This window comes from Mirounga leonina, unplaced genomic scaffold (assembly GCF_011800145.1).
Source record: "Mirounga leonina isolate KUSES-001 unplaced genomic scaffold, KU_Mleo_1.0 Mir_174, whole genome shotgun sequence".
Lineage (NCBI taxonomy): Eukaryota > Metazoa > Chordata > Mammalia > Carnivora > Phocidae > Mirounga > Mirounga leonina.
Genome location: NW_023270451.1, coordinates 67798433 through 67821709, shown reverse-complemented (window position 1 = coordinate 67821709; position 23277 = coordinate 67798433). Strand labels below are relative to the sequence as shown.

At 38.9% G+C, this 23277-nt stretch overlaps 1 protein-coding gene across 3 annotated transcripts in view; it reads left to right on the top strand.

The window, feature by feature from the left end:
• Positions 1–23277, top strand: part of TNPO3 (transportin 3) — a 78036-nt gene that overhangs the window by 49952 nt on the left and 4807 nt on the right. For all 3 annotated transcript variants that reach the window (XM_035021071.1, XM_035021073.1, XM_035021072.1), the window contains 10 exons: positions 98–289; positions 3152–3243; positions 4082–4158; positions 5652–5712; positions 6579–6719; positions 10179–10295; positions 11559–11653; positions 13000–13156; positions 14691–14858; positions 19232–19344. In XM_035021071.1, the coding sequence (XP_034876962.1) occupies positions 98–289; positions 3152–3243; positions 4082–4158; positions 5652–5712; positions 6579–6719; positions 10179–10295; positions 11559–11653; positions 13000–13156; positions 14691–14858; positions 19232–19344 (1213 nt within the window). The remainder of the gene's footprint in view (positions 1–97; positions 290–3151; positions 3244–4081; positions 4159–5651; positions 5713–6578; positions 6720–10178; positions 10296–11558; positions 11654–12999; positions 13157–14690; positions 14859–19231; positions 19345–23277) is intronic.

Genomic DNA, 23277 nt, shown 5'->3' with positions numbered 1-23277 from the left:
AGGGGGAGGGCAGGGATATAAACCTCTGTTCTAAGAAACTAGAAGTTTTCCTTGAGTTTCAGAAATGTAATGTCTACTGTATGGTTTCTCTCCTTAGACCCTGTGTTGGGCTATTTGATGAAAGGCCTGTGTGAAAAGCCTCTGGCTTCTGCTGCAGCCAAAGCCATTCATAACATTTGCTCTGTCTGCCGAGACCACATGGCTCAGCACTTTAATGGACTCCTGGAGATTGCCCGTTCCCTTGATTCCTTCATGTTGTCTCCAGAAGCTGCTGTGGGCTTGCTAAAAGGTATTTACTTCAGATGTTAACCAGTAACATCTCTAAGCCACTTCTGGAGGGTTATCTTATACTAGTCAGATCCCAGTTTTTCAGTTGCAGGATGCTTAGTGATGGAGAAAGTTGGCTGTTCCACTCAGGGGAAGGTGTTGATTATATATACATGCATTCTTTTCTTAGAATATTTTAAGGCCGTATAACTAATTCAAACTGCTTACAGTGTGTATAGCACAGACCTAAATTTTGGGGTGGCGATGACACATTTGAACTAAACATAGTTCCTTTTTGAGTTGGGGAAAGAATAAAAAGGGAAACCAGATAGCATTGCCATACCAAAGTGGTAGGTGGAAACTTAAAGGTAGTGTGTGTGGATCAGTCCTGTCAGTAGAAATTTGGTCTCTTAGTGGTCTTTAACCATTATGGATCAGCTTTACACTCAGTGATTGCCTATCCAGAGGCAAGCAGCCAAAGTGGTGATAAGGTTCAGAGTAAGAAGAACTAGATTAAGGCTAGGAAAAAAGAAGAGACTTTAAGTACGATGGCTATTTTTAAATATTTGAAAGATTATCCTATAAAAGAGGGAACAGATTTATGAGTAGTAGTCAGTTGTTGACATGTACTGGCTTTTAGAAAGAAAGCACTTTCTAACTAAACTCTGAAAACAGATTGGGGCGCCCTGTGAGGTAGTGAAATCCTTACAGCTTGTAGTTAGAGGGGATTGAGGATATATCAAATAAAAGATTGGGTAATATAACCTGTGTGGCATCATTTAAGCCTCTGTGAATAGCAAACAAGTTAGTCTTGGCTAGACTGGATGACCTTGTGTGGGAACTAACTGATCTTTCTATATCTATGGCCAAGTTCCTTTCCAGTCAGTGTATCTGCATTTTCCAAGACAGATTTTCTTTTTGTAGCGTGGGTTTTTGTTGTTTCCATTCATAGGCATAGGTAATAAAGCATTGAATCAGAGTCAAATATTCTTACTACTGAATTACTGCTAGTGGTTATTTCTGCCATCTCGTAATTTTCTAGTGAAATTTAACCTTGATACTGAAGTGACGTCTAACCTGTATGTTGTAGGATGTGGCATCTCCGTCATCAGTGATATCTTCTTAATAAAGAAAACTTCTTATTTTTAAATTTTTTTTAAGATGTAATTATGGGGTGCCTGAGTGGCTCAGTTGGTTAAGCGTCTGCCTTTGGCTCAGGTCATGATCCCAGGGTTCTGGGATTGAGCCCTGCATTGGGCTCCCTACTCAGCAGGGAACCTGCTTCTCCCTTTTCCTCTGTCCCCTGCCTGTGCTCTCTCTTTCATGCCTCTCTCTATATACGTCAAATAAATTAAAAAAAAAAAAAGAAAGATGTAATTTGAGAGAGAGAGAGTGCATGTGAGCAGGGAGAGGGGCAGAGGGAGAGAGAATCCCACCTAGACTCCTAGCTGAATGGGGAGCCCGACTTGGGGCTCCATCCCACAACCCTGAGATCATGACCTGAGCCAAAATCAAGAGTCAGCCTCTTAACCGACTGAGCCACCCAGGTGCCCCATAAATACATCTTAAAAAAAAAAAAATTCAAAAAATAAAAAGTTATAATAACATTCTTTTCTGTGGGAATGAATTAAAAGGAAAAAGCATATTTAAGTTAGAGTCCCCCCCTCCAGTTTTATTTTATTTATTTATTTTTTTAAAGATTTTTTTTTATTTATTCATGAGAGAGAGAGAGAGGCAGAGGGAGAAGCAGGCTCCCAAGGAGCAGAGAGCCCGATGCGGGACTCGATCCCAGGACCCTGGGATCATGACCTGAGCCGAAGGCAGACGCTTAACCATCTGAGCCACCCAGGCGCCCCCCCCCCTCCAGTTTTAAATAAGTCTAACTCACCCATGGCTTATAGACTACCAGGAAAAATCATTTAGTTTTTTCATTCACATTTTGACTTATGGATTGATTATTATTCTGTTGAATGAAATTTTGGAAGAGAGAAAAATCAGTCATGGAATTTTTTTTTTTTTTTTTTTACCTTGGAAAGGACCTAGACTGATACATAATCGTTTGGCTCTGGGGGAGATGCTTCAGCTTTGATGGGGATTATGACAAGAGGAAGGCTGAATGAGAAGGGTCTGGGCCTTCTATTCCCACTTTAAGCTAGCTACTTTTTTTTATAAATGTATTTTTTTGGAGTTCCAAGTTAAGATTTTATTTAATAAAAGAAGGGGTTGGTAGGCTTTTGCAACTATTTAAAAAATGAAAGAAAGGCAAACTAACTTACTCTTCTGTTCAAAGCACTCAAAATTTTACAGATAAAGAAACTGAGGCCCAGAGATAATACCTTACCTAGCTCATAGATTCTGTTATGGTATAACTAGAATCAGATCTCTAATTTCAGCCCATTCTTACAAAAAAAATTATGTCTGTTTCTCACACTTCTCTGATGATAAGAATTGCTTACAGTACTTATCAAAAATAAAGGCTGTCCTTGACATGCTACATCAGAACCTCTGGGAAGTTTGAGAACCATTGTACTGTGCTATATAAAAACAGCTTTGGCATTGGCTTTGTGAAGGAGATTTTTTTTAAGTATTTGAAGAATTGGAAGGGGAGATGTATTTAAACATCTTTAAACCCATAGTCTGCTGAGGAGAGAGAATTTAATATTAACTTCAGTTACAAATGTTAGTGTGAAGGTCACTTTGTCATCTAAGCCAAATAAAGAGAAACCGACCTAAATAACAAGATACTATAACTGAAAAAGCAATGTTGATCTTTTTAAAAGAATGAAACCAGCCAGCCTCTTCTGTTAGTCAAATGATGGAGACCAATGAATTACCTCAGTTCAGCTTTTATTTTGTTTTATTTGTATTTTTCTTTGTCTTGCAGGGACAGCACTTGTCCTAGCCAGGTTACCTTTGGATAAGATTACTGAATGCCTTAGTGAACTATGTTCTGTTCAGGTTATGGCATTGAAAAAGGTGAGTCCAATTTAAGAAGGGGTTTAGTAAGACAGAATTTACAGGTGATCTTTTATCTACCTAGACAAGCCAAAAGAATGAACTAAAAAGTTATTAAAATTAATAAATCTGTCAAGGGAGCTGCATACATGGAATAAGTATTCTAAAATCAGTAGATTTTCACTATCAGTAATACAATTTAGAAGATATAATGGGGAAAATACCATTCAAGTTAGGAACCAAAACCATAACCTACCATGTTTCCTTCAAGAATATTGTAAAGTTGTCAACTCTTCTCAAGTTACATTTATAGTGCAATAATAGAATTTGACATAATGATTCTAAAGTTTATCTCTAATGATATTCTGGTAGAAACATTTAAGAAATTTTAGGAAAGAAGAAGAAGCAACTTGTTTTATCTCTTAAAATTTATTATGAAGCCTTAGTCATTTTGAAGTGTTGTAATAAAAAAAAAAGGCAAAAAAAAGTGTTGTAATAGAAAGTGAAATAAAGATATAGATTATATAATAATGTTACATATGATCTATATTATATAATGTATATAATGTCTTGGTCATTATAAAAGTAAATGGGGAAAAAATTAAATAATACTGTTTTCCACTCCACGGTGATCATGTCGTAAAATGTAGTAATATGCAGTCTTGGGCATGATGCAGTAAGGTGAAGGAAAGTAATTTGACAATATGAATTTAAAAGTTTGTACTATTTGAGTTTGCACCACCCTAGAAGGAAATAAGCAGAGATTGAGAGGGAGGTTGATGTAAGGATGTATGTTGCAGTGCTTGCGGTAGGTATGTATGTGTAACAACAGGGTATTGATGCCTCTCTGTCCCTTCAGCTCTTGTCTCAGGAGCCCAGCAATGGTATATCCTCAGATCCCACTGTGTTCTTAGATCGCCTTGCAGTAATATTTAGGTAAGAAGGGAGACTGGTTCCCTGCCTTGGGTTAATGCTCAAATAAGACCATCGTGTATTGAAGAAAGCAAGTGTTGTTTTCCTAAACTTCAGGTGCCGCCTATAATCTCTTCTGTTGGAGACTGATAAGCCCATTACCCGAAATTTTGGTGCAAAGACAAAGTCTAAGAATATGTTCTTGGCAGACCTTTGTCAAAAGATCCTCTAAAATGTAATTAAAATTTTTGGTCTCTAGATTGGTGATTATCAGACTTTAACATGCACCACAGCCATCTGGAGGGCTTATCAAAACAAATTGCTGGGTCCTATCCCCAGAGTATCTGAGTCAATTGAATTTTGGGTAGGACCCAAGAATTTACATTTCTAATAAGTTCCCAGGTGATGCTGTTGCTGCTGCTTGCTATTCCAAGGACCACACTTTCAGAGCTATTGCTATGTTTTGTAGGGGTGCAAAAAAGTCATGAAGCCTTTTCATTGATCACGTGAAATTAATCCTTCTTTGAAGGATCTTTCTTTGAAGTCAAGAGGAGCCTAATGATTAAAAAAAGCACTTGAGTTTTGAGAGCTTTTTATAATTTGTCAGACCCATAGATATAACTGGAATATCAGAGTAGTTGTTATGTAAAAGCCTATGTGGAGTAAGTTAAAACTGAGGTGTGTTAGCTTATGTGTTCTTGTCAGCAGGTTTTTCTTTTTAATTTGGTGCAGTGCTTTTCTTATATAATCATGATAGCCCTGTTACATGACATTCTGAAAGCCCAGCCAACAGTCCTTACTTCACAATAAATGGAAGAAAATCTGCAATAGATGGAAATCCCCCAATTTAAAGAAAATAAGATTTTTATTAAGTTGCTGTTGAGCTTATTGAAATTAAAGAATTTCTTTCTTTTAAAGAGGTTGGTAATCATACAGGATTTTTTTCCTGCTTTCTTTCAAATTAATGGATTCTAGAACTAGACAAGTAATTGGATTTGACATACTATGAGTGGGCCCATATCATGTATCACTGGATTCAGACTAGAACCATGAGAAACATCTTGGGTAGACTAGAATTCCTGAAGCTTTTGCCTTTTAATGCTGAGAGTGGAACAGTACTTGGTTTCTCATAGTGGATTTAGATAACCTGGTTTTTAATTAATATTTTTTATTAATTTAGAAGAGTCTACCTATTCTGGTTTTAAAGAGAAAAAAAAGAAAAAGATAATTGTAGTGCTCCACAACCCATGTTAAGCCAGAGTTAGATTGAGTTCCCATGCTTTAGTGGAAGTGGCTTAAAGGTGGCAAAAAAAAGGGGGAGGGGGAATGATTTAAACCATGTGCTTGTGTTTGTTTGACTGAATAGAAGGAAAAGGTGTTGAGTCATAAATAACTTTATTATTTTGGTATTCTTTATGTGGTAACAATATTACCAAGTAAGCTAGCGGGGTTCGGGGCTGTGGCTCTTCAGTTAAATTGCTCTTCTTTTACTATTTTGGGTTGTTGCCTTTCCCCAGACACACCAATCCCATTGTGGAAAATGGACAGACTCATCCGTGCCAAAAAGTCATACAGGAAGTAAGTGCTTAACGGATGCCTGTGGAACAAGGCTTTCTTCCTTTTTCCTTACAAGGCTGTGGGTAACTAAAGTGAGAAGGTATTGTCTTCTAGGTTCATAGGAAGATTGAATTTGTTGATACAATTGATACAGTTTAAATTTCAATGAATAGAAGAATTTATATTCAAATAAATATTTTTTACTTAAGATTTGATAAGAAAACAGACTGTGGGGAAATGCACTCAAAGTCCAGAGAAGTAGAGAGAGATTAACTATGTGAATCCTGGAGTTGCTAGGAGGCCTGATTAATACTAGCAGAATTTTTTTTGACAAAGCCACTTATCCCTCATTGCTTTTGTTTCCCCATCGTAAACACACTTCTCCTTTTTTCGCTGAGGGTAATATGAGGATCAAAAGGCATGTTTTTTGAGAAGTGCTTTTCAGACTTCAGGTGGGAAACACCAAGTATCCATAAGTGACAGTATCAAATGATGCCTTTTTATCAGCTGTGCCCTTTTGTTCAAAGAATTCCAAATCAGAACTGTCTTTAAACATCTGTTCCTCTATAATTCATACTAATTCTTTTCATCCTAAATCAGGAATTCCAAAGTTTATCTTTTAGTGAAGTTAGACATGCTCTTCTTCCTGTTCTAAAGAGTCACTGCTTCTCTTAAGAAGTGGTTGTGTTTTAGTGATGGATAGCATATTGTGTACACATGCACTCATGCACACTAGATTCAGGCTACGTGTTTTCCTATAAAGAAAGCTTTTCCCAAATTATTTGAAAACCAAATCAGATGTTACCAACTTGGGAGCATTTTTTTTTTTTTTTTAGCTCTTAGTTGTTCATTGTTTTCTTTCTTGTGCTCTTTGACTTTTGACTCAGATATGGCCAGTTTTATCTGAGACTCTAAATAAACACCGGGCTGATAATCGGATTGTAGAGCGTTGTTGCAGGTGCCTCCGCTTTGCTGTTCGCTGTGTAGGCAAAGGATCTGCAGCCCTGCTTCAGCCACTGGTTACACAGGTAAGTTCTTCCTGAGAGGGAAAATGTAAAGTGTACAGAATTTGAAGTAGGAGTCTTTATTTCTTTTTTAAAGATTTTATTATTTGGGAGAGGGTTGGGGGGAGCAGGAGCCAGGGGGAGGGACAGAAGGAGAGGGAGAAGCAGACTCCCCGCTGAGCAGGGAGCCTGACTTGGTGCCTCTCCCAGGACCCTGAGATCATGACCTGAGCTGAAGGCAGACGCTTAACTTACTGAACCACCCAGGTGCCCCTGAAATAGGAGTCTTTAGAACAAAAACTTTGCTGATGAAATGAAACACTTTTGTATTTATTAAATTACAAACTCCAAAATATTTGAAAGAGATAAGTGGTGCCTATGGTATGTTGTCTCTGAGGGAAACTGCCTATAATCTATTCTGTATAGTGAAAGTCTAAATAGTAACACATTCCACTGTGAAATCAAGAAGAGAATGACTTTAATGCTCAGCTCTCATATACCAGCGCTAAGCATTTTTATACTAATTTTTCTTTTTAAAATGTGTCCTGTCAAATTTTGCTGTTTCTTGGCCCAAAGGAATTTTTTTCTATCTCGACCACAGATGATCACATAAGTCTGTTATTTGTCAAGAAATGTTTGACTCTTTTATAATCACCAAGATTGATACATAATTATGATGGCGTGACTCAATGTATGAGTTCTCTAAGATCACATTCACATCAAGAACTATTCTATAAACAAAGCCTATAACTAGTAACTTAGATCACTAAGCAATTTGATGTTAACCTTACAGCAAAGCCAGGACTAGATTGAGGCAAGGCAAAGTGTCAACATTGGCATTTGCAGGACTTGGAGTAAGTGCCTTCTTAAGTTTTGCATCCATGCATTGAGGGAAAATGCACAGCTCCAGGCTGGGCCACACCCACCCAGCCAGAAGTGACCTTTGTCTACCTGGACAGTATATCCATGGTGCAGATTTTAAGGAGGCAAACCCTCTGAGGAGCTGACCCTGACAATGAGTGCCCCCTTAAATTCTGCACCCTAGGTGCCTTTTTTTTTACATGTTAAATTTTATTTTTTAAGTAACTTCTACACTCAGCGTGGGGCTCAAACTCATAAACCTGAGATCCAGAGTCATATGTTCCACTGACTGAGCCAGCCAGTTGTTTTTTTGTTTGTTTGTTTTTATTTATTTGTCAGAGAAGGGAGAGCACAAGCAGGGGGAATGGGAGGCAGGAGAAGCACGCTCATGTTGGGCAAGGGGCCTGATGCAGGACTCGATCCCAGGACCCTGGGATCATGACCTGAGCCGAAGGCAGATGCTTAACCGACTGAGCCACCCAGGCATCTCCCCGCCTTTTTAAATAGAATTTGTACAATATATTTCTCTTCACTTGCATATTTTACCGACAACTTAACATCCTTTTTACAGGCTGCACTCACTCAGCTTGATATAATCAAAATTCTTTCTTTCAAACAAATAAGAAAAATTCAAAATCGTAAACCCTTAAGAAAACAAATTAAAAATGTTGAAAATAAGTCACTCCTCCCATTAGGAGCAGTGTCCATTTGCACAATATATAGGGTTTGGGTTAGAATCTCTTTATGGATCAAGCACATGTTTTCACGACACCTTTATTCTTGCCAGTTTTATTAGCTCCTACCTGGCAACTCTGCTGGTCTTGGAGGTGTCGGTTCCTTGGTGGCACCTGGGAGCCGAGGCAGGTGGGATGCAGGGTGGCCGGGCTGGTGGGGCAAGCAGGGGAGAGCAGCAGCTGCATGCAAAGCAGAACCTGGGCTGGCTCTGTGCAAAGTGGTCAGAGAGACCAGAACAGCCAGGGCAAGGACAGACAGCAGCGGGCAGAGGCCAGTATTTATTTACAGTTCAGCTTCCTGAGGATGGAGAGCTAAGTTTGTGGTGACTGCCCCCAGAGGTGTGACCCTGCCCTGCCTGTCTCTCCTGGGCACCTCATTCTTAAGGAAGCACGCACCCTCAAGTAGGGTCATGCTAGTGCAGTATCAGTTGGCATATGCACAGCCCTGCCTCCTTTATATTATAGATTTGATTGAAGTTTATGTTTACTGTACCCTGAGGATACCATATGTTTGTACTGCATGTTTGTACTGTTTCCACCTTTGGTTATATGTCCTCTTCAGTGTAATACATTCTGGGTCGAACATAACTTGATTTAGTGCCCCTTTGCTGTTAGAGGATACCCTCATGACTTTGATTTTTTTTTTATTCCTGCTAATTAAGTATGCGACCAACCCAGTTGAGTAGCACCTTGTATAGGAAATGTGTTCTAAAGTCAGTATATGTGAAAAAATGCAAAGTATTTCTTAAAATCCAAAAATCAGAAGTCTGCAAACTAGAACCAATGGGTTTTGGTTTTGTGAATGTAGTTTTACTAAGAGCTTGCCATGCTGACTCATTTAAGTATATTCTGTATTGGCCAGTTGTGCTATGGTGGCAAAGTTGAATAGACAGATCATACGACCAGCAAAGCCTAAAATTTTTACTATCTGGTCCTTTAAGAGAACGTTTACCAGCTCCTGACTTAAATCATTCATTATGTAGAGCATATAGTTTTGAGTATACAACACCGAATAGAGTCATAGCTCTCATCACATGCCCATTCTATGGTGTATGTTAATAATAAGAGTCAGTCACTTTGTCTTACAGCCCCCACCACACTCATTGAGTTGAATTTATATAATAAAACCAGTACATTCGGTTAAGTGTCCGACTCTTGATTTCAGCTCAGGTCTTGCTCTCAGGGTCATGAGTTCAAGGCCTATGTTTAAAAAAAAAAAAAAAATCAATACGTGTGTTGTGATGGCATTTTACATAGATGAATGTGCAGATGCCTCTTAATTTTTGGAGGAGAATAGGGAAAAAATGCTAAACAAATCATTTAACTCAAATATGTATATTGTATTAACATTTTTATTCTCTTGGGATCCAGGTATCTTGATTAGAAACACTGTTTTTTACTTAAAAGTTTAAGTAGAGGGGTTTAGAAACAACTCAAAATTTAAACAGTGCTTTCACAGTCTCTTTCAGGATAAGGGTATTTGGTATTTTTAGCCCTGCTATAGCTATATATGCTTGCTTTTTTTTTTCTTAATAGTTAATCTTTAATGCAAATAAGAACAACCTTTAGGTATTGGGATTTATGCTAGGATTTTGCAAATAGCTTGGATGATTGCATCTTACTGGCTTCCAGCTTGAGCTATTATACAGCTCTCTTACAACATTGTTTTGGGAAGATAAAAGGTCAAAGGCTGAAAGGACTCTAAAAAGAGTACTTGAAAATTATTGAAGAATTGAGCCCTGTGTTTCAAAAAATGTTGCCAACAAGCTTTACTATGTTGTCTTAAAGAGAAGAAACCAGTCTGTCTCTGAATTTCTTCCTCCAGACAGTTTCCTAAGTTGATACTTAGGCAGGTAAAGAATTGAGCAACTGGTTTCTCCCTTGGCAGATGGTGAATGTGTACCATGTACATCAGCATTCCTGTTTCCTGTACCTTGGCAGTATCCTTGTGGATGAATACGGCATGGAAGAGGGCTGTCGGCAGGGACTCCTAGACATGCTCCAGGTCTGTTTTCCCTGGGGAGTATCTTGGAGGGATTAAAGCCCTGAGCGGTTTGTTCTTCACCATGTTTTGAATTCTCTTGCTTCTCATTGTTTATCCTCCAGGCATATTGATTTCCTAATAACAGAGAGGTAGAAACTTGCTAGTTGTTCTCTGGACAGACATCATGCCTGGGAGAATGAGAGATTGACCATATGACTGTAAGGATCATTACAGCTATTACTGCCAAATTTATGCTCTCTAGAGATAATGGTTTTTTGAGAGATGGAAAAGGGAACAAACAGATATAAAACAAAAGATCTCTAAGCTCAAGCATGATTCTATTTTTAGGTTCTTGCCTAGAACAACCAGTGAACTAACTCACTTATTAGCAGGGATGGTCATAGGGTAAATAGTAGGCATTGGAAAAGGCTCTTGATACACTGCTTTTTTCCCTCCTAGTCATAGGGAGGAAAATATATTAGGGAGTTAATGATGCTCCTTTTCACAAGATGTCTTGCCCTTTAAAATTGACATTTCATGGGGCACCTGGGTGGCTTAGTCAGTTAAGTGTCCGACTCTTGATTTTGGCTCAGGTCATGATCTCAGGGTTGTGAGATCGAGTCCCACATCAGGCTCTGGGCTGGGCGTGGAGCCTGCTTAAGATTATCTCTCTCCCTCTGCCCACCACCCCCACTGGCGTGCTCTCTCAGAAATAAAACCGACATACTATCCTTAAAACTTCAAAAAAAACTTCATCTACTCCTTTAGTGGACTTGACCATATCTAGTACATAAGCAGTCTTTACTTTCAGAAACTTGTAAAACTTTCTTTTTTTGAGAGAGAGCGAGCGAGCTGGGCAGGGAGCGTAGGAACAGGGAGAGAGAATCTTAAGCAGGCTCCACGCCTAGCATGGAGCCCGACGCGGGGCTCACTCTCATGACCCTGAGATCATGACCTGAGCTGAAATCAAGAGTTGGCCGCTTAACTGAGCCACCCAGGTGCCCCCGGAAACTTCTAAAACTTTGAGATGACATCTGTCCAGTTTCATCAACTAAAATTTATACCCTCAACCCTTTCTGAAATGTGGACTTCATATGTGAAAAGTATATCAATTGAGAAAGATTTCTCTCTTCCTTTTCTTGATCTGATTCTCATCATAGTCTTTTTCTTTTCCCACTTTGCTTCCCCCACTTTGTTCCTTTTGTATATGTTGTGATATTTAGCAAGTCTGAATGCTGTTGGATTTATATACTAGCATTTATATAAACCACTGTTCTGTTTTAGGCACTGTGCATCCCTACCTTTCAGCTGCTGGAACAGCAGAATGGGCTCCAGAATCACCCTGATACTGTGGATGACCTGTTCAGGCTGGCCACCAGGTCAGTCCTTCTGAAGAGCAACCCTTTCTTTTATTGCTTATCCCCATCACTGCTTCGTCTTGTCATGTAACACTTGACTGTTTGCTTCTCTATAAAATGAGGTTAGTGAAGTATAGGTAGGTTAATGATTCATAGCCCAAAGTTAAATTGTGAACCAGAATATCCCTATAAGTGAGGAAAAGGAGTTGGATGGGAGCAGGGTAAAGCAGCTGGGTTTCTATCACAAAGGAGAGAACATGGACAAGACAAAACCAGCTTGGTAAAAACATATGACTAGAAAATCTCTAGAATCCCCTGTAGTTTTAACTTTCTGTGCTGCTCTAATGACATGATCCACTTCAGCTTTTTCCTTTAGGAAGCTTGGCATCCTTTAGATGTAATCACATCTCAGAGTAAAAAATTCTTAGGATTTTAAGGTGCCTTAGAAGTTATCTTGTTCTGCACTTCCTGGTTCTACCCCCAGCTTTCCACCCCAGTTTTTGCTTAAATTTCCTTTTACCAGTAACACTGACTTATATTATTGCCAAACCTTTGAATTCCTTCTTTAGTCCCTCGCTAAGGAATTTGAACCAAATCAGTTAGTGAACATAAAAGCATTTAAAAATTATGAAAAATAGATTATTATATGTAATTATATATTTAATACATATTTTATCACAAATGCAAAGTAGTATTGACTATTTCAGGATTGTATGTCAGACGCTTTTTTGGTTAGTTTTTGGACAAATTAGAAACACCTTTGTTGTTGTTGATATGGGAGAACGTTGGGTGGACTCTCCAGTCTCTGTTTTCCCAATGTGTGTTCCTTGAAAAACTGATCCCCAGAGATGCTCTTTGCACATAAGCATTGTGAAGTAAATTTGGAAAATACTGTATCTTTTTTGTGGAGATTCTCCATGTACATTAAAGGGTCTGAGAAATCTTGTGGGACGTTGAGTGGAAAGTTTAGAGAGTTCCCATATACCAGTGCTCACCCGCCCCCGCCATGGCCTACCTCACTGTCAACATCCCCCACCAGAGTGGTCCGTTTGTTGGAATTGATGAACCTATATTAATATGTCATTATCACCCAAAGTCCATAGTTTACATTAGGATTCACTCTTGGTGGTGTACCGTCTGTGGATTTGGACAAATGTGTAATGACATGTATCTACCAATATAATATCATACAGAATAGATTTAATACTGTAAAAATCCATGTGTTCCACCTGTTCAGCCCTCCCTCACCCTCTAACTGCTAGCAACCACTGATTTTTTACTGTCTCCATCCGTAGTTTTGCCTTTTACTCTGGCTGCTTGTAGAGCCTAATCCTGTCATTTATATCTAGCCTGTCTTTCCACACCAGATTTATTCAGCGTAGCCCTGTCACCTTGCTGAGGAGCCAAGTGGTCATCCCTATCTTGCAGTGGGCCATTGCTTCCACTACCCTGGACCACCGGGATGCCAATTGCAGTGTCATGAGGTTCCTACGAGACCTTATCCATACAGGGGTAGCCAATGATGTAAGTATAAACATTGTACCTTGCTACTTTGCAGCTCATCACTTTTTACATGTCTTCCTCATTTCTTAGGGGAAAACCAGATTCTCGTTATTTGATCTATATTGGTAGGTACATACCATTCACTAACCAAAACATTAACTATTAGATTTAAGACAGCCTCTACTAAGTGCTGTAAGGTATATATAACAGTCTAAAAGTATTTCTGCTCCCATGTCATTCAAGGTTTAGTAGAAGAGCTAAACAGGTATGAATATTTAAATAACAATAGGAAGGCAGTATTTGATTGCCAGATGAGTGATAAAAGTCATGATTGCTATGAGATCAGAGGAGGGAAAACTCCTTGGTCAGAAGTGGGTTGGGATTAATTTCTGGAAGAAGAGGGACTTCAGTGGGACCATTGGATATAGGTGGAATTTGGATGGATCAGAGAGGGAAGGATAGTCTTAACTGGGGCATAAATCATAGAGAAAGTCAGGATAGTTGGGCTGGAGTAGTAAAATAGTTCACAAATTTTCAAAGGTAGATTTGGCTAAATATGGATTAGAATTTAAGGTAATAGAGAACAGTGAAGAAATAAGCAACTATGTGAGTGGGCTAATTACTTACGAAGTTTGGTCATAAAAGTAGAAAGAAAAAAGAAAACTAGATGTGAAAAGCAATTTATAAAAAGTTATTTCTGGGGTGCCTGGGTGGCTCAGTTGTTGAGTGTCTGCCTTCGGCTCGGGTCATGATCCCAGGGTCCTGGGATTGAGCCCACGCATCGGGCTCCCTGCTTGGCGGGAGGCTTGCTTCTCCCTCTCCCACTCCCCCTGCTTGTGTTCCCTCTCTCGCTGTCTCTCTCTCTCAGATAAATAAAATCTTTAAAAACAAAAAAAGTTATTTTTTTCAAGATATTAGAAATATATGTATATTCAAGACTAGAGAGAGGAAGAAAATAAGGTTTTTTTGATAGAAAAGATTAGGTACCTGATAGAAGTCTTTGTTTATTCAGTTAGTTGTTTTTTTGTTTTGTTTTTTTTAAGATTTTATTTATTTATTTGACAGAGACAGCGAGAGAGGGAAAACAAGCAGGGGGAGGGGGAGAGGGAGAAGCAAGCCTCCCGCCAAGCAGGGAGCCCGATGCGGGGCTCGATCCCAGGACCCTGGGATCATGACCTGAGCCGAAGGCAGACACTTGATGACTGAGCCACCCAGGTGCCCCAATTCAGTTGGTTTTAAAAAAGGAAATAGGAACACTTTAAATTATTTTTCTCTGAAAAATAATTAAAATTGCTACCTGTAACCTTTAGTCATTGTTTCTCTTCTGCTTTCTATTCATGAAAAATCTAAGGGTTAAGGTTAATCTCAGCTGAAATCCATGCCCATTTCCTTGATACTAACTTCTTGATATTTTCTTCCTAAGGACAGAACATTTTATTGGAGTCTGTGAATCTAGCTGTTATATATTATATATACTTCCTTTTCCAGGAAGGAGGAATTATTAAGCGTGGAGAGTTGAAATTAGAACTCATCTTTTGCTCTTGTTTCCTTATAGCACGAAGAAGACTTTGAATTACGGAAAGAACTGATTGGACAGGTGATGAACCAGCTTGGACAGCAACTTGTAAGCCAACTGCTCCACACGTGCTGCTTTTGTCTCCCTCCCTATACTCTACCAGATGTGGCTGAAGTGCTCTGGGAGATCATGCAGGTTGACAGACCGGTAAGACTGTTTTCAGGAAGAACCCATTCTCACAGTCCTTAAACTTTGGTCCCTGGAGGCAGACTATAACTTTGAAACCAGCTCTGTTGTATATTCCTGGAACCTAATCTAGGCATATTGCTAAGTTTAATTATTCGATGAAGGGGCCTGTAGAAGGCCAGTAAGTCATTATTAGGTTTTTGAAAGCATGTTGGTGTCACTGTCACAGGGTTTGTATTACCTGAAGTGAATACTAAGCATTGAATTCAGCTGTGTGCTGGCCAGTGAGAAATTTGTTCACTTGTGAGAGATGCCCACATATCAGTTACATAGTAGTACAGGTTATTCAAGAAGTGAATTCACTCCAAGCTCCTTAGATAGCACTGTATAAAGGTTTTCCTTGGTAATAAATCTAGCCAGAGCATTTGGGGATACAGAAGCAGAAAATCAGCTCACAATATACACTTGGATTTCTCCTTTGGATTAACTTGCATCTTGTTTCAATTCTTGATCCAGGTCATTTATCACCTGAGCATGGAAGGTTTTTTTAGGCTATCCAGTAATGTCCAAATAATATCAGTACTGGGCCACATGATCACAAATCAGGTTATGTGTACTGCATGAAAGTTTTGAGCATAGTGGTAAAGTATACATAGCCTATACATTATTTTTTAAATAGGATTTATAATTTTTTTTTAAGGTTTTATTTATTTATTTATTTGAGAGAGAGAGAGAGAGAGAAACAGCATGAGAGGGGATAGGGTCAGAGGGAGAAGCAGGCTTCCCGCCAAGCAGGGAGCCCAATGTGGGACTCGATCCCAGGACTCCGGGATCATGACCTGAGCCGAAGGCAGTCGCTTAACCAACTGAGCCACCCAGGCGCCCGGATTTATAAATTTTAATAGTAATTAAAAGCAGTTTAGAAAAGTGCACAGTTGGTTCTAGTTAAAGTGAGCTATCTTCCAGAACCACAGAAAAATCCAGATGCACAAGTTTATTGTAACTTTTAAGTCCATATGCATCTTAATGTTATCTCTTGCTTTGTATCATTGATGACAGTTGTTAGCCTCAACTTCAGCAGTTTCACAAAACAGAGTACACTTTTACTGTTAGATTCTAATGTTACTGAGCCAGAAGTTCTGCCTTGGATTTGTGTGTTCATCTCCAAAATTCAGTGATTGGTTTATATTGTCTTAGTGAGCATCTGCTTTACTTGATCTTTTGCTAAAGTGAAAGGTGGTCACGTGTAAGGCAGATGCTTGATAAACTTCTAACATTTTCTTTAGGTTTATCTTCCAAAACAGCCATATGAACTTTTTTTTTTTTTTTTTTTAAAGATTTTATTTATTTGAGAGAGAATGAAAGAGAGAGAGCACAAGAGCAGGGAGTGGGAGAGGGAGAAGCAGACTCCCTGCTGAGCAGGGAGCCCGATGCGGGACTCGATTCTGGGACTCCAGGATCATGACCTGAGCCGAAGGCAGTCGCTTAACCAACTGAGCCACCCAGGCGCCCCTGAACTTTTTTTTTTTTAAGATTTATTTATTTGAGAGAGAGAGGGGACGAATAGGAGGGGCAGAGGGAGAGGGAGAGAGACTCTCAAGCAGACTCCGAGCTGAGTGCAGAGCCCAACACTGGGCTCAATCTCAGGACCTGAGCCTAACCAAGAGTTGGACGCTTAACCAACTGTGCCACCCAGGCACCCCTAATTCTTCTATAGCAAACTCTTGAGGCTCCTATGTGACTTTGGTTTCATCAGGTAGCTCTGCAGTTCTTCATGTAAGCTCAAGTGCTTCAGGAATGAATAGTATCTACAGGTCCTATTGCTAGTTGTTCAGCATGTTCTTTTTCAATCTAATATGGCTATATTTTTGTGTTTTCATAAAGAAAGTACTCAGTGAACCCCATCAGTGCCAACAGGTTTAATCACAAAAGTCCTTGACATGAGAAATAAAATTTCCATACTGTTAATTTTTACAAACATACTTGTTTCCCAGGTGTCAGAAAACTTATTATGTAAATTTAACTTTATAAAAACATTCTTGGGGCACCTGGGTGACTTAGTTGGTTAAACAGCTGCCTTTGGCTTAGGTCATGATCTCGGGGTTCTGGGATCGAGCCCTGTGTGGGGCTCCCTGCTCAGTGGGGAGTCTGCTTCTCTCTCTCTCTCTCTCTCTCAAATAAATGGATAAAAAAAAACTTTAAAAAAATAAATAAAAATAAAAACATTCTTAATTTGTAAACATATGCTTAGGTGCCTCTAACAGAGGGAAGAAAATTACAACAGTGAGTTGAGTCAGGAACAGAAACCAGATATCCATGGGCTCATAAGAGTTCATAGATGGATACCCACAGAATGGGTGTCAAGCAATTTAAAGTGATTGTTTTCTATAAACATCAACTTACAACTGAGTTTTTGTAAATGAACTCTTACATAAATACGGGTTGTCTGTACCCTGTAAACTGATTGAAATTCTAAGGTTGTAAGCCCAAAGAAAAATTGCATTCTTGAGCACTTTCTTAATTTTGTAACATTTTCAAAATTCAACACACAGGAGGGATTTTCCAATAGAAGATGGCTTATCAGCTTTGTCATGTGACGTGAATATACGTGAATATATTTAAACCCTTACCTTCTTTGTTGGATACCCATCTGTGGAAAATTTATTCAGTGCTTTCAACCAGATTTCTCAGATTCCTTTATTAGAAGATGATGAGACCCATTGTGTGCTAGCTGATTAGTTTTGCTTTTTAGTTTCTCTTCTTATTCTTGGTTGGGGCTATATTGTAGTTAACTCATAGGCTGTTTTTGGATGCCAAAACTTTTTATCAGTTAAGGGTTCTTCCTGAATCTCTTGCCCCTCCTTGTTGGTCTTAGTAGAGTGTTATCTTCCTTGGGGGCAACATTTAGAGAATTACGCAGGACTTCTTAAGCATTTATAATACAATATTTACTTTTGCTCCAGTATGTTATCATAAATTAACATAATGGGGGAATATATAATGTAAAAAATTTAGTTATAAAAGGTTATTTTATTGCTGAAAACTACGACCAAGGTGTACACCCTACTTAAGAAAGGCATGGAAAATTTAGAGCTAACTCAAAGAAAGTTCAACTGAAAATAACCCAGAGGAAGTCTCTAGAATTTGATTTTTAGTTTGAAGAGGAAGGAAGTAAGGGTTTTTTGTGCATATAAAAGGTATAAAGAGACTATGCTCAGATGTAAATAATATTCTTTTACAATATTTTTTTTTAAAGATTTTATTTATTTAGTCATAAGAGACAGAGAGGCAGAGGGAAAAGCAGGCTCCCCGCTAAGCAGGGAGCCCGATGCAGGACTCGATCCCAGGACCCTGGGATCATGACCTGAGCCAAAGGCAGGCACTTAATCATCTGAGCCACCCAGACACCCCTACAACATTTTTTTAAAAGATTTATTTATTTGTGAGTGAGAGAGTGTGCACAAGTCGGGGGAGGGGCAGAGGGAGAGAGAGAGAATCCCAAGCACACTCCCTGTTGAGCAGTGGATCCCACAACCCATCAGATCATGACCTGAACTGAAACCAAGAGTGAGACGCTCAACCCACTGAGCCACCCAGGTGCCCCAATAATATTCTAACTAGCAACCAGAGTGAGCAACAAATTTTCTGACCCAAAGAACAGGCAGGTATCACAAAGGAGCTGACTAGATATGACTATTCTACTGAGAGTTGACTTTAAAATTCTTTAGACCCTGGATTCATATTATGTATATATTCTCTGACATGTTTACTTAACTGTACTTTTTTTTTAAGATTATTTATTTGAGAGAGAGAGCGAGAGCAGGAACACAAGCAGAGGGAGTGGGAGAGGGAGAAGCAGTCTTCCCACCGAGCAGGGAGCCCGGTGTGGGGCTCGATCCCAGGACCCTGGGGTCATGACCTGAGCCGAAGGCAGATGCTTAACAACTGAGCCACTCAGGCGCCTCTTACTTAACTATACTTTTTGTCCTTGCTCTTTGTGGTACTGAACTTTTGCTGTAGGTTGCCATTTGATCTTTACACTCAAGAGTTTTCTGGCAGCTGTTTAATTTTTGAAATATTACAGAAGTTTAATGACAAACAGAACAATAGTCTCATCCAAAAGAGACTTCCCCTTCTAAGGTAGAGAAGGGCTTTCTGAAATGATGCCTGCTACACCTTTGAAGGGAAGTCTAGGTTTGCCTTTGTAGACTATTCCAAACCCCAGAGGGTTGGAAGGCCTGAAGATAGTAGTGATTTTGTTAATTCCTTTCCTTACTTCCAAGTCGGGAAGAGCTGATGCTGCTAAGAAAAACCTGCAGGTTTTGTTATTACTTGTAGGGTCCAGTTGAGTAAGTCCTGCCTCCTCTTAAAACTCTTACTGTCTCTCTGCACAGACTTTTTGTCGATGGTTAGAGAACTCCTTGAAAGGTTTGCCAAAGGAGACAACTGTGGGAGCGGTCACAGTGACACACAAACAACTTACAGATTTCCACAAACAAGTCACTAGGTGAGTGATGTGAGGTTTTTTTTGGTTTTGTTGTTGTTTTTTTTAATGTGAACAGAAATGGGTATGCAGAAAAAATGTATCTTTGTTTCTTATACCAAATTTACCCAAGAGTATGTTTCTGTTTGCCTTGGTAAATTCACAATTTAGTGTCTGTTCAGCATTAACTTGCACAAATTGACATTAGAAACCAATCTGGGGAAATAGTCAAAGGAAAATAGTCAAAAGAAGGAAAAGGCTAGGGTTTTAATATCATCATGCCGTATAGGTGTGTGCATCAATTTTACTGTACAAATTTATTAACTGGTATAAGATCTTAATGGCTAAGTGGAGGCATTAACTCTTCAAAAGAAAAATGCATTCATTAGCCCACTACCCTTCACAAGATCTGTCTTTATCTTTCTGAAGTCCTCTGTTCTCATCTGTATTCTGGGGTCAGGAATGCAGATGTGAATAGGCGAAGCATTAGTTGTAAAACATAGATGATGTAAATTGCAGTGAATTGGAAAATTTTCACTATGCCTAAAGATACTGAAATTCTAATTTCATGCAGGCCAAACAAAATCTCTCTCTGAGATGTATTAGCCCATGAGCTGCTTGTTTACAGCTTAGTAAAAATGTTAAGTATACATGAGTATTTTTTACTGTGAACCCATAGTAAACACTTTAAGTGTAACTACATATTCTTCCTAATTACTACTTTATAGCCAGAAAGCTATTACTTCATTTCCGTACAGTGCCTCTGTTAGTAGACATTTAGATTATTTTTTAGTATTACGGGTAATATTAAAACCCTAGCCTTTTCCTTCTTTTGACTATTTTCCTTAAAAGGCAATCACTGAATCAAAAGGTTATGAGATTTTGATGGCTTTTGGTAGTATTAATGGTAGCAGTTTGTAACTGTGTGCTACCTTACCCTGATAACGCCTTTTTATATATCTGGAATCTCTAGAATTTTGCCTAAATTTTAGACATTGGCTTATATGCATACAGTAGTGGAATGATTTACAGGTCCAAGAATGAGTGTTGCAGTAAGGTTTGGTAATAGTGAAAAACACTGGAAATATTCTAATTGCTCATTAATAGAGAATGGTTAAATAACAGAATGTAACTAAGTAAAGAGGCACTAAAAAAGAAGGAGCAAGAATATGCATGTCATGCTACAGAAATATATGTAAGTATATTATAAAGGGAAAAAATAACAGTATCATATAACCCAACTTGTACTGACAATTTTTTTAACTTATAATTGTGAAAAAATACACATGGAATTTATTTTAACCATTCTCAAGTATAGTGTTCAATAGCGTTAAGCACATTCACATTGTTTGCAATCAGTTTCCAGAATTTTTTTCATCTTATAAAACCAAAACTATACCCATAAAACAGCAACTCCCCCTTCTCCCATTCTCCATCCCCCAGCAACCATCACTCTTTCTGTTTATGATTTGACTATTCTAGGTACCTATATAAGTGAAATCATATGGTATTTGTCCTTTTGTGACTCAGTGTAATGTTCTCAAGGTTCATCCATGTTGTAGCTTGTGTGTCAGAATTTCCTGCCTTTTTAAGGCTGAATAACATTCCATTTTATGTATCTTCCACATTTTATTTATTCATTCATCTATTGGTGGACATTTGGATTGCTTCTACCTGTTGGCTATTGTAAGTAATGCTGCTCTAAACATGGCTGTACAAATATCTCTTCAAGACCCTTGCTTACAGGGTGCCTGGGTGGCTCAGTCAGTTAAGTGTCCCAACTCTTGATATCTACTCCGGTCATGATCTCAAGGTTGTGAAATCGAGCCCCACATTTGGCTCTGTGCTGGGCATGGAGCCTGCTTAAGATTCTCTCTCTTTCTCTGCCCCTCCCCACCTTAAAAAAAAAAAAAAGAAAAGAAAAGAAAGACCCTGCTTTCAATTCATTTGGATTGAAAAGAATTCCCAGCACTGTCCTTTTCCCCCCTGAATGGTCTTGGCACCCTTATTGAAAATCATTTTACCATATATGCGAGGGATTTATCGTGGGGGCCTTCTGTTCTATTCCATTGGTCTCTGTGTCTGTCTCTATGTCAGTACCATACTGTTTTGATTACCATGGCTTTGTAATAATTTGAAATTGGGAAGCGTGAGACACCCAGCTTTGTTCTTTTTCCAAGGTTATTTGGAATATTCAGGGTCTTTTGAGACTCCATATGAATTTTAGGATAGATTTTTCTATTTTCACAAAAAATGTCAGTAGGATTTTTGATAGGGATTGCATTGAATCTATAGATCTCTTTGAGTAGTATTGACATCCTAACAAAATTGAGTCTTCCAGTCCATGAACAGGAGAGGTCTTTGTATTTATTGGTGTCTTTATTTCTTTCAGCAACATTTTGTAGTTTTTTACGTTCTTTTTGATGCTGTTGTAAATGAACCAACTTGCACTTTTTAAAAGTTGTTTTATTATATATGTTATATATATGCATAGCAAATTCCTGGAGAGATAGACAACTAGGACCAGAATGGCAGGGGAGGAAAGACTTTCACTTTTTATTTCATAACTTTCTGTACTGTTTTCATTTTTTTTATGAGCATGTGGTATACATTTATAATTAAAACCAGACCTAGTTTTTAAAAGGGGGAGAGGGGTGCCTGAGTGGCTCAGCTGGTTAAGCTTCTGACTTCAGCTCAGGTCCTGATCTCCAAGTCTCCTCAGGCTTTGTGCTCAGCGGGGAGCCTGCTTGTCCCTCTTCCTCTGCCCCTCCCCCTGTTTGTGTGCATGCCTGCTCTCTCTCTTCTTTCCTGCGCTCGCTCGCTCTCTCAAATAAAAATCTTTAAAAAAATAAAAAGGGAAGAAAATAAATTGTAGGTGGTGGTATAAGAGCTAATCTTCTTTTCTGAGATTTCTTATCTTACTTTCCAAAATGGTTTACTTTCTCACCTCTCGGAGTTTCTCCAAATTTTGCTAATTTGTTAAAATTCCAAGCCTATGAGTGCTGTTATTTTGTAGCTTACTAAAAGTGGCTTAACTTCATGTCCCAGAAGTATTACTGATTTTGGCCATAGATCAAGTGACATGTGACTGCCTTCATGACCTATTTTGTCAGAAGGGAATTTCCCCTCCTCTAGATAGGTATATATTGACTGGGATGGCTTTACAAAATTATTTTATTTCTTTTTACTGTGAATCTTCCCAGTAGAAGTAGTATTCCACCTCTAAGCAGTCTCAGGGAAAAGTAGCTTCTTTCTGCTTCTGTTTTGCTGTATTCCATCTAGTACTGGTCAGTAGAAGGGCAGGATCATTTGGGCTCTAATATCCTTAAAGCAAATGAGAGCCTGGAGAGAACCCTCAAAGAACTAGGCTTAGAGTCAAGGATGTTGGCATGCATCTTGCCACTTACTGAACCTCGGTCTATTCACTGAAAAATAGGCTTAGTACTACCTATCTTATTCATAAGGGGTTCTTAATGAGCTATCAAGTAGAAATTTAAAGATTTGATATGTAGTAGGTGATCGGTGAATGTTAACTTTCTCCTTGGAAAAGAACCTGCTGGAATGTCGTTATGTACTTGCAAAGCTAGCTGGAGCATGTCTCCTGCCAGCTGTAAGGCAACCACCCACACATTCTAGAATAAGTCTCCACCAAACCTGTATTCCCTTATCTAGGCTAATCTGTGATAGGAAGAACCATAGAATAAGTCTGAGAAGTCATGGACATTCCCTCATTTAAGGAAAATTGAGTGGCACAGAAAAGGAACCCAAATAATGCAATGCTATAAACAAAAATATCTGTGATCTTTGCCCTGTGATATGGGGAAATAAGGTGCACTACCAGCCTGGCCTACTTGGTCTCTCATTGTGGAATACATTTTGTAGTTCGTCCTATAGTAGGCTGTGACATGGTGGTGGGAAATGAACAGAAGAGGCAATGTCGAGGTACTAGAGAAAAGG